At 37.1% G+C, this 19,115-nt stretch overlaps 1 protein-coding gene across 2 annotated transcripts in view; it reads left to right on the forward strand.

Moving 5' to 3' along the window:
* The first annotated feature begins 5,894 nt into the window (after positions 1-5,894).
* The window catches only part of LOC134754148 (eukaryotic translation initiation factor 4 gamma 3-like), an 82,535-nt gene continuing 69,314 nt past the window's right edge, over positions 5,895-19,115 (forward strand). The window contains exons 1-4 of one of the 2 annotated variants that reach the window (XM_063690248.1): positions 5,895-6,429; positions 14,115-14,140; positions 14,216-14,376; positions 14,674-14,786. In XM_063690248.1, the coding sequence (XP_063546318.1) occupies positions 6,374-6,429; positions 14,115-14,140; positions 14,216-14,376; positions 14,674-14,786 (356 nt within the window). In that variant the 5' untranslated portion in view covers positions 5,895-6,373. Of the gene's footprint in view, positions 6,430-13,468; positions 13,881-14,114; positions 14,141-14,215; positions 14,377-14,673; positions 14,787-19,115 lie in introns of those variants that run through there. The other variant, XM_063690247.1, reaches the window with a different exon arrangement.

Below are 19,115 nucleotides of genomic sequence, written 5' to 3' on the forward strand. Positions count from 1 at the left end.
AACCGGCCAAGTGCGAGTCGGACTCGCGCACGAAGGGTTCCGTACCATTACGCAAAAAAGGCAAAAAAATCACGTTTGTTGTATGGGAGCCCCACTTAAATATTTATTTTATTGTTTTTAGTATTTGTTGTTATAGCGGCAACAGAAATACATCATCTGTGAAAATTTCAACTGCCTAGTCTAGCTATCATGGTTCATGAGATACAGCCTGGTGACAGACGGACAGACCGACAGACAGCGAAGTCTTAGTAATAATAGGATAGTTTTTATAACCAAAATCAACTTTTGAGGGTATGAAGCTGCATTCCCCTCACACCAAATTTCACACCTTCAAAGTATGATTTTTGAGATAAAAACTATCTTATGTCCTGTCTCGGGACTTAAAATATCTCTATACAAAATTCCAACTAAAACGGTTCAGCGGTTTAGGTGTGAAGAGGAGTTAAAAAAACCGGATAAGTGTGAGTCGGACTCGCGCACCGAGGGTTCCGTACTTTTTAGTATTTCTTGCTACCTATAGCGGCAACAGAAATACATCATCTGTAAAAATTTCAACTGTCTAGCTATCACGGTTCATGAGATACAGCCTGGTGACAGACAGACAGACGGACAGCGGAGTCTTAGTAATAGGGTCCCGTTTTTACCCTTTGGGTACGACACCCTAAAAAAAGGTATTCGTTTAAAGTTTATATGTTTTTACTTCGGAATGGTGTCAAATAAATTAATTTGGCACTCCCGATTTATACGAAAACGATACCAAACATGGCCTAGTATTTGTGAATAATTGTATTGGTAAAGACGCGTGTAGCAAAAATAACGAGAAGAAAAAAAACCGGCCAAGTGCGAGTCGGACTCGCGCACCGAGGGTTCCGTACTTTTTAGTAATAGGGTATTTGACTACTAGTCAAATCAGTTTCTTTTTTCGAACTGTCAAAACGATTTTGCTACTATGGAATTTACATGTAACACTAGCATGTGATGTCACAATCAAATTACCTACTCTTTATAGTTTTATACGGGTTTGAAAATAGAAATTGTGTCTAAAAATAACTGCTGTCTACGTTTCTCTATTAATCTTCTGGTGCTTTATTTCATGCATGGTGTAAAACAATTTATTTTTAATACATTCAAATACCCTATTGTTGTTATAGCGGCAACAGACTATTCAGTTTAGAAAAAAGTGATACTAGAAACCTCAATATCATTTTTGAAGACCTATCCATAGAAACCACACGTAAGGGTTTGATGCAAATAATTTTTTTGAGTTTCTATTCTAAGTATGTTCTAAGTGTTTTTTTTTCTATTGTTGTGTGAAAATCTTAATGCGGTTCAAAGAATACATCTACTTACCAACTTTCAACAGTATAGTTCTTATAGTTTCGGAAAAAAGTGGCTGTGACATACGGACGGACAAACAGACAGACATACAGACATGACGAATCCATAAGGGTTCCGTTTTTTTGCCATTTGGCTACGGAACCCTAAAATGCGTGTGACGAAATTATCTGTTGGTAGAAATAACGTATAGAAAATAAAGAAAATGGGGAAAAACGCGAATGGAACTAAAAATACCGGAGAAAGAAAATTTTAGGGAATTCATCTATACAGTCACATGAGACAAGCCAAGAAGTTGCCAAGAAGAGACCTTTAAACCTGTAAATAACAAATATAACAATGCTCATTTTATTTCGAATTTTTAAAAACCGCCAAATATAATAACATCGTCTGTCTGAGAGACGCCAATGATGATTAATATTAAATTACAATACTAATTAGAGAGCCGTTACAGACGAGAGGCGTACCGTACCGGACCGCGATATTGATGCCGTCAAAATATCTCTTTTTCGCTCTCACTTATAGCTGCGTCCTTAAAGGACGTACGGCGGACCACCTTACACACGATCGAGCGTGCGCCGGACCGCACCAAGGTCGCGTTCCGGTGCGGCCGTCTGTAAGCAATATTGACAACATTTTATTTTTATAAAACCTGAAATTTTACATGTTTGGAAGCATTTTGTTTCCTGAACACTGCAATATTTTAGTATAAATTTAATATCGCTTATAACAAAAATAGAAAAGAATAAAAAATAAAGTGATTTTACCAATAGGTGAAATGCCATTGCCATTCATCACGAAAAAAAATTTGCTGCCATAATATTGAAATTCAAAACACAGAGAAATTTAGCAAAATTAAGTAACTATCTACTAATCGTTTTTAAAATGGACAAAGCCGTATGGATCGATGAGGTATATTACTCCTCCAAAGTATACCAAGTACTTATTGTTTCGTCCCTTACCTACTGCAAAAATGATTCGTCGAAGATATCGGACAAACATTTAATTACATTACATTCGTTCGTGTTTAAAATTCGTCGGTCCGTCGTATCCGTATGAAAGCCTGGTGCCGTATTCATGTATCGGTATCCGTTATTATATCGAACAAAGAGCATATAATCACTGATATCGAAATCGTCGTAGTAAAAATCTGATATTTTATCAAAATTGTATAAAACAACACGGACCAGTTTAAAACATTGACAACGACAACGTCAGATCAATTTTTTTTTTCGTACTAATACTACTCTAAAGGCCAGGATTACACTTGTAAGTTTTACTTACGTAACTAGGGACAAAGCTATTTGCTAGAATGAGATAACAATATTCATATCTCATTCTGTAGTATAACTGTGTCCCTACTTACGGAAGTGAAACTTACAAGTGTAATCCTGGCCTGGGGCCCGTTTATCAAAAGCTCGTAGCTTGTAAGTGGAAGTCCCTTTCTAACAAAAGCTGTCAAAAAGGGACTTCCACTTACAAGCTACAAGCTTTTGATAAACGGGCACCTGGTCTATGTCCACGTCAGATCAATTTTATTAAGTCATGTACGTTTAACCAAAGGTCTACTTGGCCAGTTTACAAGTCCATGTTTTGTTTGTAATAAAAAACTTTTATTGCAAGATATCAAACAAAAAAAATTACTTGTAAACCGCCCAATTAGACCTAATATTATGTAAAAAAGATTATAAAGAGTGGAATGAATATAACAAAACCATAATAGTAATTAAGTATTTTTTTCCCCTCACTAGCACGGAAAGCCGTCTATTATCCTTTAAAACAAGCGGGGGAAAACGCATTTTATCCACTAGTGGGGAAAGTAATTTGACCTTGGATGGAGCGTGTTTAAGTAGCTTGACAGATAACAAAACGTAAAACGCTCATAATAATGGTTCGTTCGATATTAATTATCATTAAATAAATGGTTTGAGAATTAATTAAAAATACCAAATTTAGCTTTATTTAATAATTTTAAGTCTTAAACCTTAAAATTCCATAAGAAACGTTAGATTTTTTATAATGGTGTTAAATATAATTCTGAACGCACAAGTTGAGTCGATGCAATTTCAAAACGCATCGTTGACATTTCATACGTCAGAACAGAAATGTCAACATTGTCAACAAAATTTTTACTGTTCTTCTCACCGACTGGACTTCCGGTTCGAGCGCCATCTTGATAGTTAGCATCGTGATTAATTACTTTGTTTTTTGCTCATTAATATTGTTTAAAGTGTAATATCGATAGCTTATTATACAGTAAACTAATGTGGTAGTGTGCAGTAAATGGAGAATTAATTTTGAAGCGCGTTTAACCACCATCTTGGAGTCAACGGCCGGTAGTCCACGTGCTTCTTGTAAAGTCTAGCTATCGATTTACAAGAGCTAACAAATCACCGTACACTGTCTTGTACAACCGTACAATTTTTGTCGTTTTTAAACCTCTTAATACCTTGATACTGGCGAAATAGTCCCACTGGGCTGAAGCCATAATTTTAAAAGAAGAGGTTCTCACCGACTCACGTAAAAATCAGAATTTCTAGTGTTTTCTGTTATAATATCGTAAAAAAATTAGTGATTCCAGTGATGAAGATGATCTAACGCCTGTGGATGTTGCACTTTCCTCGCTATAGTGAGGGGAAAAGTTTTGTGTTACACACGGGAGAAAGAGATATCGCTTTCTCGCTCTTACGTATGGTTGCGTCGCACAATGACCTTGGTGCGGTGCGATGGTGTGTTACGACCTTTAAGGGCCCTCCAAACTCATGCGCGAATCACGGCGCGAAGCCGCGAACGTAAGTGTGGCGTCGATTTCGCAGATTGTTCACGCCTTCGCGCCTAGTTCCCCGTTTTTTGCCGGTTTATTAGCTCGGGTCAAAGGAGGCGCGAAGCGCGAACTGGCAAGACTCCACATTACACACTATTTTGACTCGTATAAGGCAAGATAAATAATAATTATATTATATGTATAAAGAGGCTATATTTTACGGTTTTAAAACAAAACAAAATAGAAAAATAGCTAAATCACGTATGATGCCATAGATAACTAGCAGTTAAACTCGATCAGCTGATGCTTTTCCCCCATCTTGGCGCGAACCAAACTGCGAAATCGCCGTGAAGTTTGCGAGTGTGGACTGTGGAGTCATACGTCAACGTCGCGACATGTTCTCTCCGCGAAGTCGCGCCGCGATTCACGCACATAGTCTGGACTCTGGAGGGCCCTTTACACTCGCGTCTCTTGGCGCGGCTCGTGACTCGCAAGCGAATGAGGGCTATCGTTTTTTTACTCACCAGTTGGCGCCTGTGTTGATGGTGGTCCAAAAGACTTATGGATGGTATAGAAAGGATGCCAATCTCTTATGGCAGAATTGTTGCAAAAGTGACCGCTTTCAGCTTTAAATAATAGTTCCTAATCTCTCCGGTGGCGCTAGTTAGGCTCTGGGACATGAGTATAACATGAACCATATAAGGCAACAAATAACCCGACCAAATTACGTAGGTTGTTTTTGGTAGTATTTCGGTGTATGGTGGCGCCGCCTAATTACTGTTTTTTGATGGACACTTTTCATACATAGAGATTTGGCTCCTTTATATAGTCTCCATGAAAAGACTAAAGAACAGCTGTCAGTCATTGAAGCCATGTGACAAGTAACATTTGACATTTCGGACTATGGAAAAGACCACCATCTACACTAGCGCCCCTAGCGGCGAATTCATACGCGTTAGCCCTCATTTAAAGCGAACTTAAACCAGCTTTTATGGCTCTATGGTATGGTGTGCAATTTTTTTTATTCATTTATTTGGAGCATTGGCAACACGGCCATCAGCTCAAACATCAATACATCAGTACAAACTACAAACACATCCTTAACTACTTAGAAAAGAAATACACAAACAACTTAAAAACTACTAAAACACAAAACAAAAGGAAAAAAAAAGTGTCACCTATAAGAGGCCGAAAGTATTTTTAACGAAATCAAATATTACTTTATACAATTCAAAATGTCTTAATAGTTCCTGTACGGATGCTGGTATGGTGTGCAATAGACATTAAAAAAGAATGAATGACAGCATGCAATGATGCTTGCGAGTTCGTGACGTGACTGCAGTGTTGCCAGATCGTACCTTTTAGTACGATTTTACGTACTTTTTGAACAGCATACGTACTTAAATCGTACCCCGCCCAAAACCGTACTAAAATCGTACTTTTTGGCTAAACCGCACATTTTAGTACGATTTTACGTACTTTTCGTAGGAGCGGCTCAAAATTATGCTAAAATGGCGTAGAAATAGTAGTGACAGGCCAAAAAAGTACGATTTGTGACTTCTTTGTTTTGGTATTTTTGTACCTCACTATCTTGCGTACTAATGTAGTTTTCGTGGATTATCAGTTTAAAAAAATCGCCCGTTTCTAAAACACTTCTGCTCTTTATATTGTTTTTTGGAACAAAAAATGAAATTGTACTTTTTTTGGTAAAATCGTACCTTTTTTAGATCGGGGTCGTATTTTACTTTTAGTTTTTAGTGCTCTGGCACCACTGGACGTGAGAGTACTAGCTAGACGAACACGACGTGAATTATCGTATGACAGTTTTATCATTTGAAAAAAAAAAGTATTAATATATTTATAGCAGATAAAATATTTTATTTTTACATTTCTAGTATAACTCAGACAATAGTACAACAGAATCAACGTATAAATTAAGTAATAAATATTGTATATTTCGGCTCGAAACAGTGTCAGTCACGTTTGTTTATTGGTTAACATCCGCCATTTTGTACTGTCGTTTGTTTAGTGACTGGGTCCTTTCTTAGTGATGCGTTTTAGTTCTTCCGAAAATATATGTGATTTTTCAAGTGTAGTACAATGTTTTTGCTAAAAACGTTGCCTTTAAAGGTATTATATTGAATTGTGTGACTTGTCAATTTGACGTCGGTAAATTATCTACCTATGTGCCGGATGTGTCCTACAATCGGTTAGGGCGATTTTACGTGCCACCTTGAGTGGTGTACGTGTCCCGACACCTATGCTGCCAAGATTATGAGTGGCAACGGGAATCAGGTGCCGTTGGCGCCGAATCAACGTGGCCCCGGACCGTATCCTTTTTTATTTCATGTGTTATTGTGGCTTTATCATTATATTTACGTAATATATGCCACTTCAGCATTTGGCAGAGCCGCATTCGCGAATCTCTGTTTACTGTAAGTTAAATTCACGTAAACTTGCCTAATAATACACTATCAAGATCAGTGTTAAGTTTTTGAATCTGATTGTATTTTTGTCTGTTTAATAGTGGTTATTCAAGTAACAACAAGTGACTCAATTGTTAATGTTTTTATGCTGAACCTGTAATGGCAACATGTCAAACCCATCTTAAAGCATGAATAAATTTGCCTAGATAAATATGTTGTTCTCGTATATTGACATAAATCCATATGTCTACTGATAAAGTAATAAATATAAACAGACTTAATGCAATGACTAGTTACTGAGAATGAAAACTGATCACTTAGTTTACAGGACAATGCGAGAGCCATTTGCTGAGTTGTGCGAATTATCAATTCATGTTTTTAGCCTTAACTTTATGTATGTAAGTTTTGTTTTGCATTATTGGCCCAGAAAAGAACACCAAGTAGTGTATACTACTGAAGTCAAAATATGAAGCAACTGATAACAATATTGGATGTACTTCTATTATGTCTCATAAAAATTGTTATAATAAGGGTACATTTTGTAGAATACTGACAATATCAAAATATAAACTACCTCATAACCACTTGACAGTATCCTAATTATAATGTTTTATTTAACACCAAACTATAATGATGCACATATAACCATTCAATATAGTGTAAAGATATAGTCATGTCTAATTATTATCATAATATATTTATGTAGGGATATAAACATGCACAATCTTGTGGTGATGGCATTGCCTACTATTGTAATATGCAACTATTGCAAACAAATAATTCATTCAAACAACTCTTCAATGGGTGTGAGAGAGTGAGAATTATTTAGATAGCGCAACTTGCCTTAAAATTGGCACATTTTTAATAGTTGTGTTGTAGTAATAATAATAACAAAACTGACAGGACTATTGTTGCCAATAAGCCTGACATTGTGCGATCCGTAGACCGATCACAGTGCCGGACTGTGCTCATGGACGTCACCATCCCCCATGTTGACAATCTCGTGAAAGCTGAGAAGGAAAAATTCAGCAAGACCTACACTTGGCTCACGAGATTACTGCCATCATGGAATGTTGACTCAATGATCATTGTTTCAATAGTTGTGCCAGTGAACGGTCTCATAGTGAAGAGTCCCGACCAACACTTAGAAATACTTGCTGGGTGGTTGAATTAAGGGTCAGATGCAGAAGGCAGTCATTTTAGACATGGCGCATATAGTATGTCGGTTACTCACTCTGCAGCCCTGACCCCCATCAGTTTGGGTCCTGCCCTGTTGCTGACTACACCTTTGGTTAGGTTTTTTATAATGTTTATATTTTTTTGTATTGTTTTGTAAGTGTTTTTATATTTTACTTTTATATGCGTAACTCTAGCCTAAGAAGGATGATGAATAAAACCCAAACGCAATAATAATTAATCATGTGATTGGGTAAAGTACACCCTTTCCAATTTCTACATATTTTAGGGCAGGTTACCCATTCCATATAATGTTGTCAAATATTCTTAACAAGTAGAGGGGGAGCAGTTGCCCGTAGGGGCAACCATGAGCAATAGCCTAGGTTGCTTCATACTGTGATACTGATGAACTGGCATTTTGCTTTAAAAATTGAACATTTGTTGTTTTGTCTGAATTTCGTAGGTTTGTAATTTAATTTTTATAGGCTAATATTAACATCTAACACATACTGATGGAAGTCTTACTATATATTTATGATAACATTGTGAATATAAATAACATCAATGCCTCACACACACACACACACACACGCACTCCCACATTAACAACTATACACATAAAATAAAATGTAGTTAAAATTTTAGAAAATTTGATTATTTCCTTATGCAGGTGACGGGCCACAGAAAAAAATATAAATACATAAAGTTCAGTTTAACATTTCACTTAGTATGCAACTGGCTGTAACTTAATGTATCCAGAATTCCTAATCTTACAAATTCTGATTTTATTGCATTTAAGAGACCCGTTGGCTCCCTGGGGAGCCAGCTATATGTACCCTATTATATGTTGCCATATTTGTCCGGGGTCTCAAAAGGTTAAAGAAACTTTTTTTATTATTGTCAAGTAATAAAACATTAACATGATGATATTGATGGTAGGAAACTTGTTACCTATTTATTATTTCTGCTTATCCAATGTTTATTGTTTATTCTACTTTACAAAGTGTACTGTTGAAAAACAATAGCATTCTTGTTACTGACTGAAGTTATTATCAGAGATTTTTTGCATGTAAAATAATTCACATAATCTGCTTACTTAATTGTGCTCATCTGACTAGATGGAGAGCTGAGCTAGCACCAATAAAAGGTATGATTATTACATGACCCAGGTGCCTTCATTTTTGGAGGCTTTTCATCAGCAGAGGTTAGAATATTATATTTGTTCTGAACCATTAAGACCAATTGATTCACATTTCATTTATGAACATTGGCTCAGTAGTTAGTTCACTATAGTGGACTACGTCACACAGACTTACACTACATACCAAAACCACCAATAATATTACCAAACCTTAATTTCTTCTTTTGGTATCACCATAGAAAATTAAGAATGAGCTAAAGCCATATGATTTAGAAATTGCACACACTTGTTTTGATTGTACAACCCTTTGCAGGCCTGGTACTCTAACTTTAACTGAAACAGCTGCCAGGTGCCCGGATCTAGTAATAAAGATAATATGGCACACTAACTAGAGGGGTTTTGCTTAGCTATAAATTGTGTACTAGCTCATAAACCATAATATTTAATATTAGTATTTACTCATTTTTAATCAAATGAGGAATACATTAATTTTGCCATAGTTTGGAATGATATTATGTCATTTAGTGACTAATTTTTTAAATCATTTGTTGTGTACCTATTTTGGTTTACGAAATAATATTCAGCTGTAACCTGTAAATCGCTTGCCATGTTACAGGTATACAACAAGGTGGGGAAAAAAAATCCCAGTAGTTACCACTGGTTACAACTTGGTGGTATAGTAGGAATAACCCGTAGTATATACCTATCGCGTAGGTACTTATTACTTATACTTATTTTACATCTATTAATTTATAATGCTTTTTTACGTAATAAATGACAAATGGCGAAATTAAAAATTTTCAAAGCGTTTGAACAAATTAACACTTGGGCGTGGACGTATGGACTACGGCATATTGCAGTCAGAAATACATTTAAAGAGATCAGAAATGAAAAAAGCATTGGTTCGCAAAAACAAACTTTGTGAACGCTCAACAGACACTTAAAAGTACCACTTTTTGAGCACCTGTATTAAAAGATTATTTAAAGTGGAGTTCAATACTGTGGTTCTAAGTGAAAACGGGGCACAAATCTCCCGCAGCTTAATTGAAAAATGGTCTAAGTTCCATACAATAACACTTGCACCTTGTTTCACCTGAGCTGCTGCCACTGCGCGAGACTTGCGCCTCTTTTCACTAGAGCCACATCAACAATTGCAAATAATGTAAACAAACTACTTCGTAATTTGGCACTTTTTCAGTACAACCATGATCTTATCAACAGTTTATATACTCAAATCTTTTATTCATATACATCTCTCAATTCATAAAATTTCCCGAAAGCATTCTAGTATCAACATTTTTCTTGCTATCTAAATATTGTTTACTATCATGGTTTGTTTTCGCCGCCCAGCAACAACTCAACTTCCTTCTCAGTTCTCGTAAAAACTGGGATTTTTTTCTATACCTAATAATATAATAATATGTAGTGGAAAAAACTTAGTGATAACTTATTATCTAGCCTAATATATACATATTGGGCTAGGTCAACCATGTTATATCTTATTTCTTTTTTAGGTATTAGTTTTAGTTTTGTAGGTAGTTTTAATTGTAGGTTACTTTTTATTGTAAGTTTAGAATTAATTTTGTTGTGATAACACTGATAACTACTGGGAATAACCTATCAGTGAGGGCAGCTACCAGATACAACCTAGCTGGCTAAGCGGCTACCAGTGAAATTCAAAATAACAATAAAAAATTGAAGCCGTGCCGCAGTACACGTATGATGCTTTTGAAATTGTTGTATTAATTTATTGTTTTTATTAATAACAGTAGTAAAGTTATACTTAACAGATGCCACAACGACCGTTTCGTTGAACGCATTTTGTGGTTTTAGCTTAAAACTTTAAAGACTTAAGTTTAGGATTATTTTCAGTTAACGTAAGGTAATCAACGGTGGTGGCGCTACGTCGTAGACGATAACATGAGTATCCCGGTATGTAGCTAAAAAATGCTTCGTAGGAGCGAATTGGTCATGTGTTGTGATTATTGCGGAATGGGTTGGGTTAGGTTAGTTTATTCCTATTAGGGTCTAGCAGGATTAGGAAGGAAGTGTGTGGCCTCTGTGGGGAATATTTTAAGTTTCAAAATTTTCAGTTTTTCTTTGGATCGTCACAGGTCGCGACTTTGTTTTATACTATGTAGAGTGATACCCTATAGTTCAAAAATCCCAGCCCAGTGATTCTAGTTGGTTATGAAAGTATTTTTGCATTCTGGGTGTTGTTTGCTATCAAGGCTTATTTTCGCCGACTAGCAACAAAGTCTGGGAAAATACTTGAGTTTCACGTCTTGACTGTGTCCGGTGGCCGACTGCATCGAACCCTACCTGATAAAAAAATAGAATATACCTACTCTGCAGGAGTAGCTGACTTTTAGTAGCTTCAACTACTCTTGGTTGGCTAAGGCTTAACTTGGCAAATTTTGTAAAGGTAACCTACAAAAAATCATCAAAAAAAAACCTCATCGAAACATAGAATGAAACTGGTGGATAGCTGCCTTTGAGGACAGTAAAAAAAAAGTGGTTGCGACCAAATCAATCATCAACAGGTTTAATTTAGCTATTATAGTCCGTTTTTTTTTTCATTCTTTTTGCCATTTGCCCAAAATTTGCCGCGGCCGACCAACAGCAGTTGAAGCTACTAAAAGTCAACTTCCCTCACAGAATAGGTATATTCTATTTTTTATCTGGTAGGGTTTCATGCAGTCGGCCACCGGACTATCCAGTACTACAGTCCGTTAACTCTCAGAATGACCTTCGGATTTTAGAAAGATACATCGGGTATCGGCGATAACACGCGAAGGTGATACAGCTGTTCTGCTTTCTTATTAACTCACAAAAAGTTTTAAACTTACCGCAAAAAGTTAAGGATACCTATTGTCTCAATGTAAAATAAGCCCTAACCTAATGACATTATGTTTAATATTCGGTTGATGATTATAGGTATATTGCGATTTGACTTTTTGTCATAATCTAAATAAAATAGAATCAGAATGTTTACGAATGCTCAGTCGTATTCGTAAGAAGATTGCCAGTGCTATTCGTATTTACTATTAGATTCACTATTATTGATCGTTATAGTTATTTGTTTATTTAATTGTTGTTCAAATAAATAAAAAACACGGTAAGTAATAATTAGTCTAATTAAAGTCTAATATTATTTCATATGAACTCACGGGTATATACATCCCGGTCATTTGATAGGCGTGCGTGGGGATACAGATCCAACACGTAGAGGCCCTTTGGAGAAGTTTGCTGTTATGTAACAAATACATACCCGTAAATCGGTTTCAACAGGCGTAGGGGCTATTATAAACACAGTGGAAAAGAGTGCCGGTTATGGTGTTGAAGTTTGGCTGGTCAAAAGATTGGGCTATTGCTGAGAAATATAATGATGTAATATTATTTATTGTTATGTTAATATTATTTATTTAAATCAATCAAATATGATAGATAGATAGATTTTTATATATTAACAATAATTAAATTACTTACAAAATGATAATACATTTAGATTCACATGTCAATATTTTTAAAATGCACATTACTTATAAATTAATAATGTCAACAATTCCATAATTCAACTTCATTAAGAAAATAATAACAATAATATAAGATATAATTCTAATTACAATACTAAATTACACAATTTATTTAATGCCTTATAATAGGGGGCTGTTACTTTGTGGAACAGCACTAATATTATATTTATTTTAAACGAGTGACACGGTACTCTCGGCAATATATGATCGCGTTTTCCTCTCATGCAGATTTGTTTCAATACTGTCGTTACACGCTCGCATTTTCCTATGAAAACACCAGCCGACGGCTAGCAACCCCTGCAGACTCCGAAACAAAAAAAAAGTCGAACACGAACACCCCTTGTCATTTTCATTGGCCACCCATGCCTGTCTTTTTCTGTTTAAACGGGCACGACATGATGCTCGCGGGTGTTTTAGATAGACTAACGCGCTAGTACGATCTTCGACATCAATCCTAGGAATGAAACGAGCGGTGTATATTTCAGCACGCTTCTCCCTCAACAGGCTTAACAGTCACTTGGTGTGGGGTTGACTCGGGATACGGCGCTGGGTGACGCCCCAAATTTGTGGAGGTGAACTAAAAGATGGCTTTGTCCCTTTCTGGCATAACATCCCCTTGCCGTGCTTTGCAAAATGAAATGTTCAACGGTGTGATATCTCACAGTTGTTTTCTTCGCAAATTATTGGTGTTATTCATGAATTGTAGTTTTTTTTAAATAATATTGGATTAGAAGTTTTGTAGAGCAGTGTCGATTGTTCGCGATAGAGTGAAAGTGTCGCGGCGGTATCAAATTAAGTGCTAGCGTAGAACCATGTAACGCGCGTTTCCTTATCGATTTTCTGTATGCTGCAATAAACTAGTATTTAAATTGCGAATGCGGTGTGTTCACACTTTACCAACATGCGTAACCACGTAAGATTTCATGACCGAACCTCTTGAAGTAGAATAGTAGATTATCGGTGCTGAATTTAAAGTTCATAAACCAGATTGTATTTTATAAGGATTATTAATATAAGCGCCCATCACATATACGACAACTCAAATAAGATGTTACTTTATTTTATGTAATTTATAATGACATGAAACATTACGAATTGATGCCTTATGCCGATGATCGTATCGCCATTGTTTTGGGAATGGTTCAACATTTGGCTCGTTCAATTTTTAAAAGATTTGTATCATGAAATTAAAATGGTGGCTCTAAGAGGAACCCACAGTTCTCTAAATTCTCTGCCGCATGCATGTGCCAATCATGGAGGCCAGTCACAGCAAGGTGCGATTGATGTGGCACAAAGTATACAAACATCGCTGAACATGCCGCAGGCGGCCGTCACGCAGCACATGAACGCGAATCAAATCAATTTGCCACTTAACAATGTCTCGCTGCAGTTCATACCGCAGCAGGCCAACTCGAGCTCTCTCAAGCATGACCAGTCTTCTCGGTACTCCAACTCCAACTGTATGCTGCCATCGCACCATTACAGATTGCTAACTCAACCCAGTAAGTGCATACACTTGATTGGTCAAACCCGTTTTGATTTATGTTTTATTTAGGTTTGTTTACTGCGAACCATTGTGTTTTGTATAGTGTGTCGTGTACGTATACGAAATGTTTAACAGCTGTTATTATAACATGTGGACTGTGGTCCATTGGGCTAGTAATATTTTGATTGGTGACCGTCATACGTATTGTTTTATTGATATCTCCGAGATTTTCCTTAGCTAATATATTCAGTTATCCTCGGGCGCCTACACCACACAGTGAGTTGATGACTTAGTACTGATATTTTTTCTTTAAACCGTGAAGAAGATAAATGTAATTGAGATGTTGTGCAGGAACGGAATGCTACCATCCCTCGGGCGGCAGCGCGGCGGCCTTCATGCCGAGCTCGGGCGGGGGCGCGCAGCCAACGCCGCAGGCAGGCCTCCGCGCACAGCCGGCGCCCCCGCAGGCGGCGCCGCCGGCACCACCACAGGACATGACCAAGAACTCTATGGTACCTACTGACATTCTCATTAATCACCTTGTTACACCGTTTCCATTCTGCCGTGGACCACAAAAATGTAGTGAAACATAGATTCAAATGTTTTTTCTTGCTTGTCTTAAGTACGAGTAACAACATCTCTTAAGATGTGTTTATTAGTTGTGTGTTGTGGCGTTGTAATATGTAAACATTACAATGCTACATGAAATGTTCCGGAAACATAAGCATAAGTTTGTTAAAATTCAATTATGCGACCTCACAAATTCCGTTTCTGAAGAACACTAATGCACCCTGCATGTATGTTTTTAGGCTGGGCACAGCTTCGTGGCACCACAGAGCCAGACGCCGCAGGCGCGGCCGCAGTACCACAACTACCAGTTCCGGCCGGGCCAGCACGGCACCAGGCCGAATGCACATCCTAGGTATTATTTATCTACATACATTTTCGAGAACTATATGTATTGTGTCTGTAGAAATCTTTTGCTCCGCAACGTCAGTAACGTCCCTATTAGTCGCCAGTCGTCACCAGCTTTAATCGCGACTAAAAACTTAATCTAATATATAAAAATAAAATTGTAAGGACTATTCCTTAGAAGATCAAATTGCAATTAGAAGACTCAGCACTTTATGTACGGGTACGATTTAAAGACATTTGGTATTTTAAGCCAGAGTTTCAGTACTGTTAAGGTAATAAACGACAAAACATGTAAAATGCCCTTTATAATAATAATAATAAGCCTTTTATTCTGAGCTTCTCTGCTTTGAATGAGTACTAGGCATGTTCTTGTTTGTTATATTATGTCCCGAAGCTCAGTTTGCCTCTTGGCATAGGCCTCCTCTAACATTTTCCATTGGAACCTGTCACGTGCAACTCTTCTCCAGTGATGTCCAACTGTGAGTTTTAGGTCGTCTTCCCATCTTGTCTGTTGGTGACCTGCACTTCTCTTTCCATCTCTGGGGTACCAATCCGTAACCGTTTTACTCCATTTCTTTTGTGATTCGCGTAGCATGTGGCCTGTCCATCTCCACTTTTGTTGATCAATCCGGGTTATTATGTCAACAACTTTGGTTTTCTCTCTTATTATACTGCTTCTCACTCTGTCCTGTTTCCTTATACCTGTCAGGCTTCTCTCCATGGCTCTTTGGCAGCGTTTCAGCTTCTCAATGTGATATTTCTTGAGAGCCCACGTTTCGCATCCGTAGATCATGACTGGAAGTACATATGTGTTGAAGACTTTGCTTTTTGTTTGCATATTTAGCTCCTTAGACTTCAGGACTTCTTTCAATGACCAGTATTTTTTCCATCCATTTCCTATTCTTCGCTCAATTTCCTTGGTGGTTTGATCTTCATGGGATATTATCTGTCCTAATTAAATGTACTCCGTTACATATTCGAGTGGTTCATTGTCAATTTTTATAGTTGCTGGTTTGGAGTTTGTAAGTAATTTTGTTTTTTCTTTGTTCATGCATAGGCCCACTTTCTTACTTTCGTTGTTTAGTGATTCTATCATTATATTCAGGTGGCTTGGGTTTTCCTCAAATAAGACTATATCGTCCGCAAATCTTAGGTGGTTGAGTTTAACGCCATGCACGTTGAGACCATATTCTTTCCATTCTAGTTTGCGGAAGATACTTTCTAGAGTAGCTGAGAACAGTTTTGGTGAAAGGGGATCTCCCTGTCTTACGCCCCTTTCGATCTTGAACTTTTTTCCCAAGGTTTCAAGTTGGATCCTCGCTTCGCCTTACAAGTAGATATTCTTTATAACGTTGATGTAAATTGGAGGTATCCCCTGCTGTTCTAGGCTATCCCATATGGCTGTGTGTTTTATGGTGTCGAAAGCTTTGGAGTAATCAATGAATGCCATATACAGATTCTTATTGTACTCGTTATATTTGTCTACTATTTGCTTCACTGTGTGTATGTGGTCCAGGGTGGAGTATTTTTGCCTGAAGCCAGCTTGCTCCCGTGGTTGATTTTCGTCTAGCTTTTTGCTTATTCTTTCTAGGATGACTTTGGAAAATACTTTGTAGATATTTGACATCAAAATTATGGGTCTGTAGTTCCTGATATCTTACTTTTTTCCCTTTTTAAATATGAGAATAATGTTTGATGTTTTCCATTGTGTAGGGATTAGACCAGTTGTTAGTATTTCGTTAAATAGTGTAGTGAGAATTGGTAGTAGTTCCTCCAGGGTGCCTTTAAGAAGTTCGTTTGTCACTTTGTCTGGGCCTGGAGCATTTTCCATCTTCTGGATATATATAGCTTTTTCTACTTCTCTTGAAAGTATTTTTGGTTCAGTTGGCAATTTTTTCTGTTCTTTATTGGCGTCTGTCCTCTGATCATGTTTCTGTTTGTTGACTGGATTTGAATATAGATCCTGGTAAAATTTTGTGGCAATTTCACTTATGTTTTTTCTATTGAATGAGGTATGCTCCTTTTTGTCAAGTTTTGGTATCCATTCCTTATTTGATTCTCTCAGTTCTTTGAGCGCTTTTTTCACTCCTCCTGTTTTTACTATGTGTTTCTCTAAAGTTTTTAACCTTTTAGTCTTTCTATCTTTTCTTATATTCTCTCTAATTTCCTTACTTAGTTTTGTTATTGTTTTTAAGTTGTCTTTTTTAGGCTGTTTTGAAAGAAGGCTTTTTCTCTCTTCTATAAGTTGTAGCGTTGTATCACTTAGCTTGTACTTGTTTCTTTTGCTGTTATTATCCTTTGCTTGAGTTAGGAGATTTTCTAGTTTTCCATATTTCGTATGAGTACCAATGTTGCTTGTTGTTAATTCTTGGGTTAAGTCAAGTAGGGATTGTTTTATTTTCTTCATTGTTTCGTTGCGGTGATGTCCTGTAGTGTGTGGGGCAAAGTATTTCCTAGATTTTTTTGATGGTTCTATTCTTATGTTGCTTCTTACCATACGGTGGTTTGTATTGAAATTGAATTAAGTTAAGACCGATGTATCTGTGAAAGCTTTTGGATAGTTTGTTGTTATAAAGTCTATTTCATTTTTGGTGCTACCATCGGGGGAGATCCATGTCCACTTATTCTTTTTGTTTTTCTTATACACACTGTTTAAGAGCGTTAGGTTGTGTTGCAGTAGGAATTCGACTAGCAATTCGCCATGTGGGCTTCTTTTTCCTTGGCCGAAGTTACCCAAGATGTATTCCTCTTTGCATTGCTTCGCTCCGACTTGAGCATTAAAGTCTCCCATTATAATTATATGGTTGTCTACATACTTTGCTACCGTTTGTGATAATTTCTTGTAGAAAAGTTTGATTTCTGTTTTTGTTGATTTCTCTGTGGGAGCATAAATTTGTATGATTGTCCATATTTTTTGTATCCTGGTATGTTGATGTTAAGAATGGCTATTGGGTCAGAGATTCCAATTAGCTCTTTTATGTGTTGTTTCATTGGCTGCTTGATTATGAATCCTACTCCTCTTTGCCCAGATACTTCGCCTTTATGGAATAGTAAGTAATCGGTGTGTTCTTCGATCTTTTCTCCTAGTCTTCGCATCTCACTAATTCCCAGGATATCCCATTTTATGTCTTCAAGAGCTTTTCCAATTCCTGTAGGCTTTCTTCAGTTCTAAGGGTTCTCGTATTTAATGTTGCAATGTTAAGTGTTTTGTTTCTTCTTGTTGTTAGAGGGTGGTGGTCTATAACTCCCGCGGGGACCGGCCGTTTTGGGAGACTTTTTGTTATCTGGTTTTGGTTGTTAATTCTAGTTGGTATTTCTATTGTTTGTTTCCGGTTTTCCGGGGCGATTATTAGTTTTTTGGAGTGTTGAGTTGTGGATCGGAGCCTGCCCGGTTAACAAAGTTCAGTATGTTAGGTCTGATGATCTCTTTCCTGCTAGTTTTGGGAAGCGGTTGTGAAGGATTCACCTGGGTTTGGTTTTTATTTACTTTCGTCTGTGCTGGTGATGTAGGAGAATCCGAAGTTTCTCTTTTTCTTTTTTCTCTATTGTTGTCCTTCGGTTTTATCACTATCAGTTTGTCATGTTTTAAGTATGCGATGTTTCCCTTCTTTTTCTCTTCTTCTAATTGAGGTTGTAGCTGTTTTCGTTTTTCCAGGGTTTCCTTAGAGTAATCTTCTTTCACACTAATGCCTTGCGGGAGGTTTTTCTTGTTTTTGAGTATAAGATGTTTTTTCCATTGAGTCGTGATAGAGGCTACAACTGGACGATCCTTGTTTTCGCTTCGTTTCCCGATTCTGTACACTTTGTTAATTTCGTGACTGTCAAAGTAAACTCCCGTTTTTATTATGAGGTCCTTAATGTAGTCAACTAATTCCCCTTCAGATTTTCCCTTTTCTTCCACTCTAGTTTTTCTTCGAGTTTGAGGAGAAGTAATTCCATGTTTTTATCCAGTTGATCCATTGTGGGAATTTTCCTTCAAGTTACTGGCAACACTGTAGATGTCACTGTCACTTCGCGACGTTAGATTGGCACTATATGTCAAAACGGCGAGATTTGGTTTTTAGGTTATATTGTCGACCAGTATTTGTGATTTTCCTGGCGAAATTTTTTCACTAGCACTGTGAACACACTTCCGATGTGATTGTTAATGTTTATTTTGATGTTAACTAGTTCCTCCGTACTGGTTTGACGCAATTTAACACTTCTTTTCAATAAAAATCACGGAGACAAGTGACGTGCGTGTTAGCTGTTGGGCCGCCGGAAACGGAAACCCAAAAATGCCCTTTATTTGACCCTAATTTTGCCAATTCCTTAACTAAAACCGGCCAAGAGCATA

This window comes from Cydia strobilella, chromosome Z (assembly GCF_947568885.1).
Source record: "Cydia strobilella chromosome Z, ilCydStro3.1, whole genome shotgun sequence".
NCBI classification, from domain to species: Eukaryota; Metazoa; Arthropoda; class Insecta; order Lepidoptera; family Tortricidae; genus Cydia; species Cydia strobilella.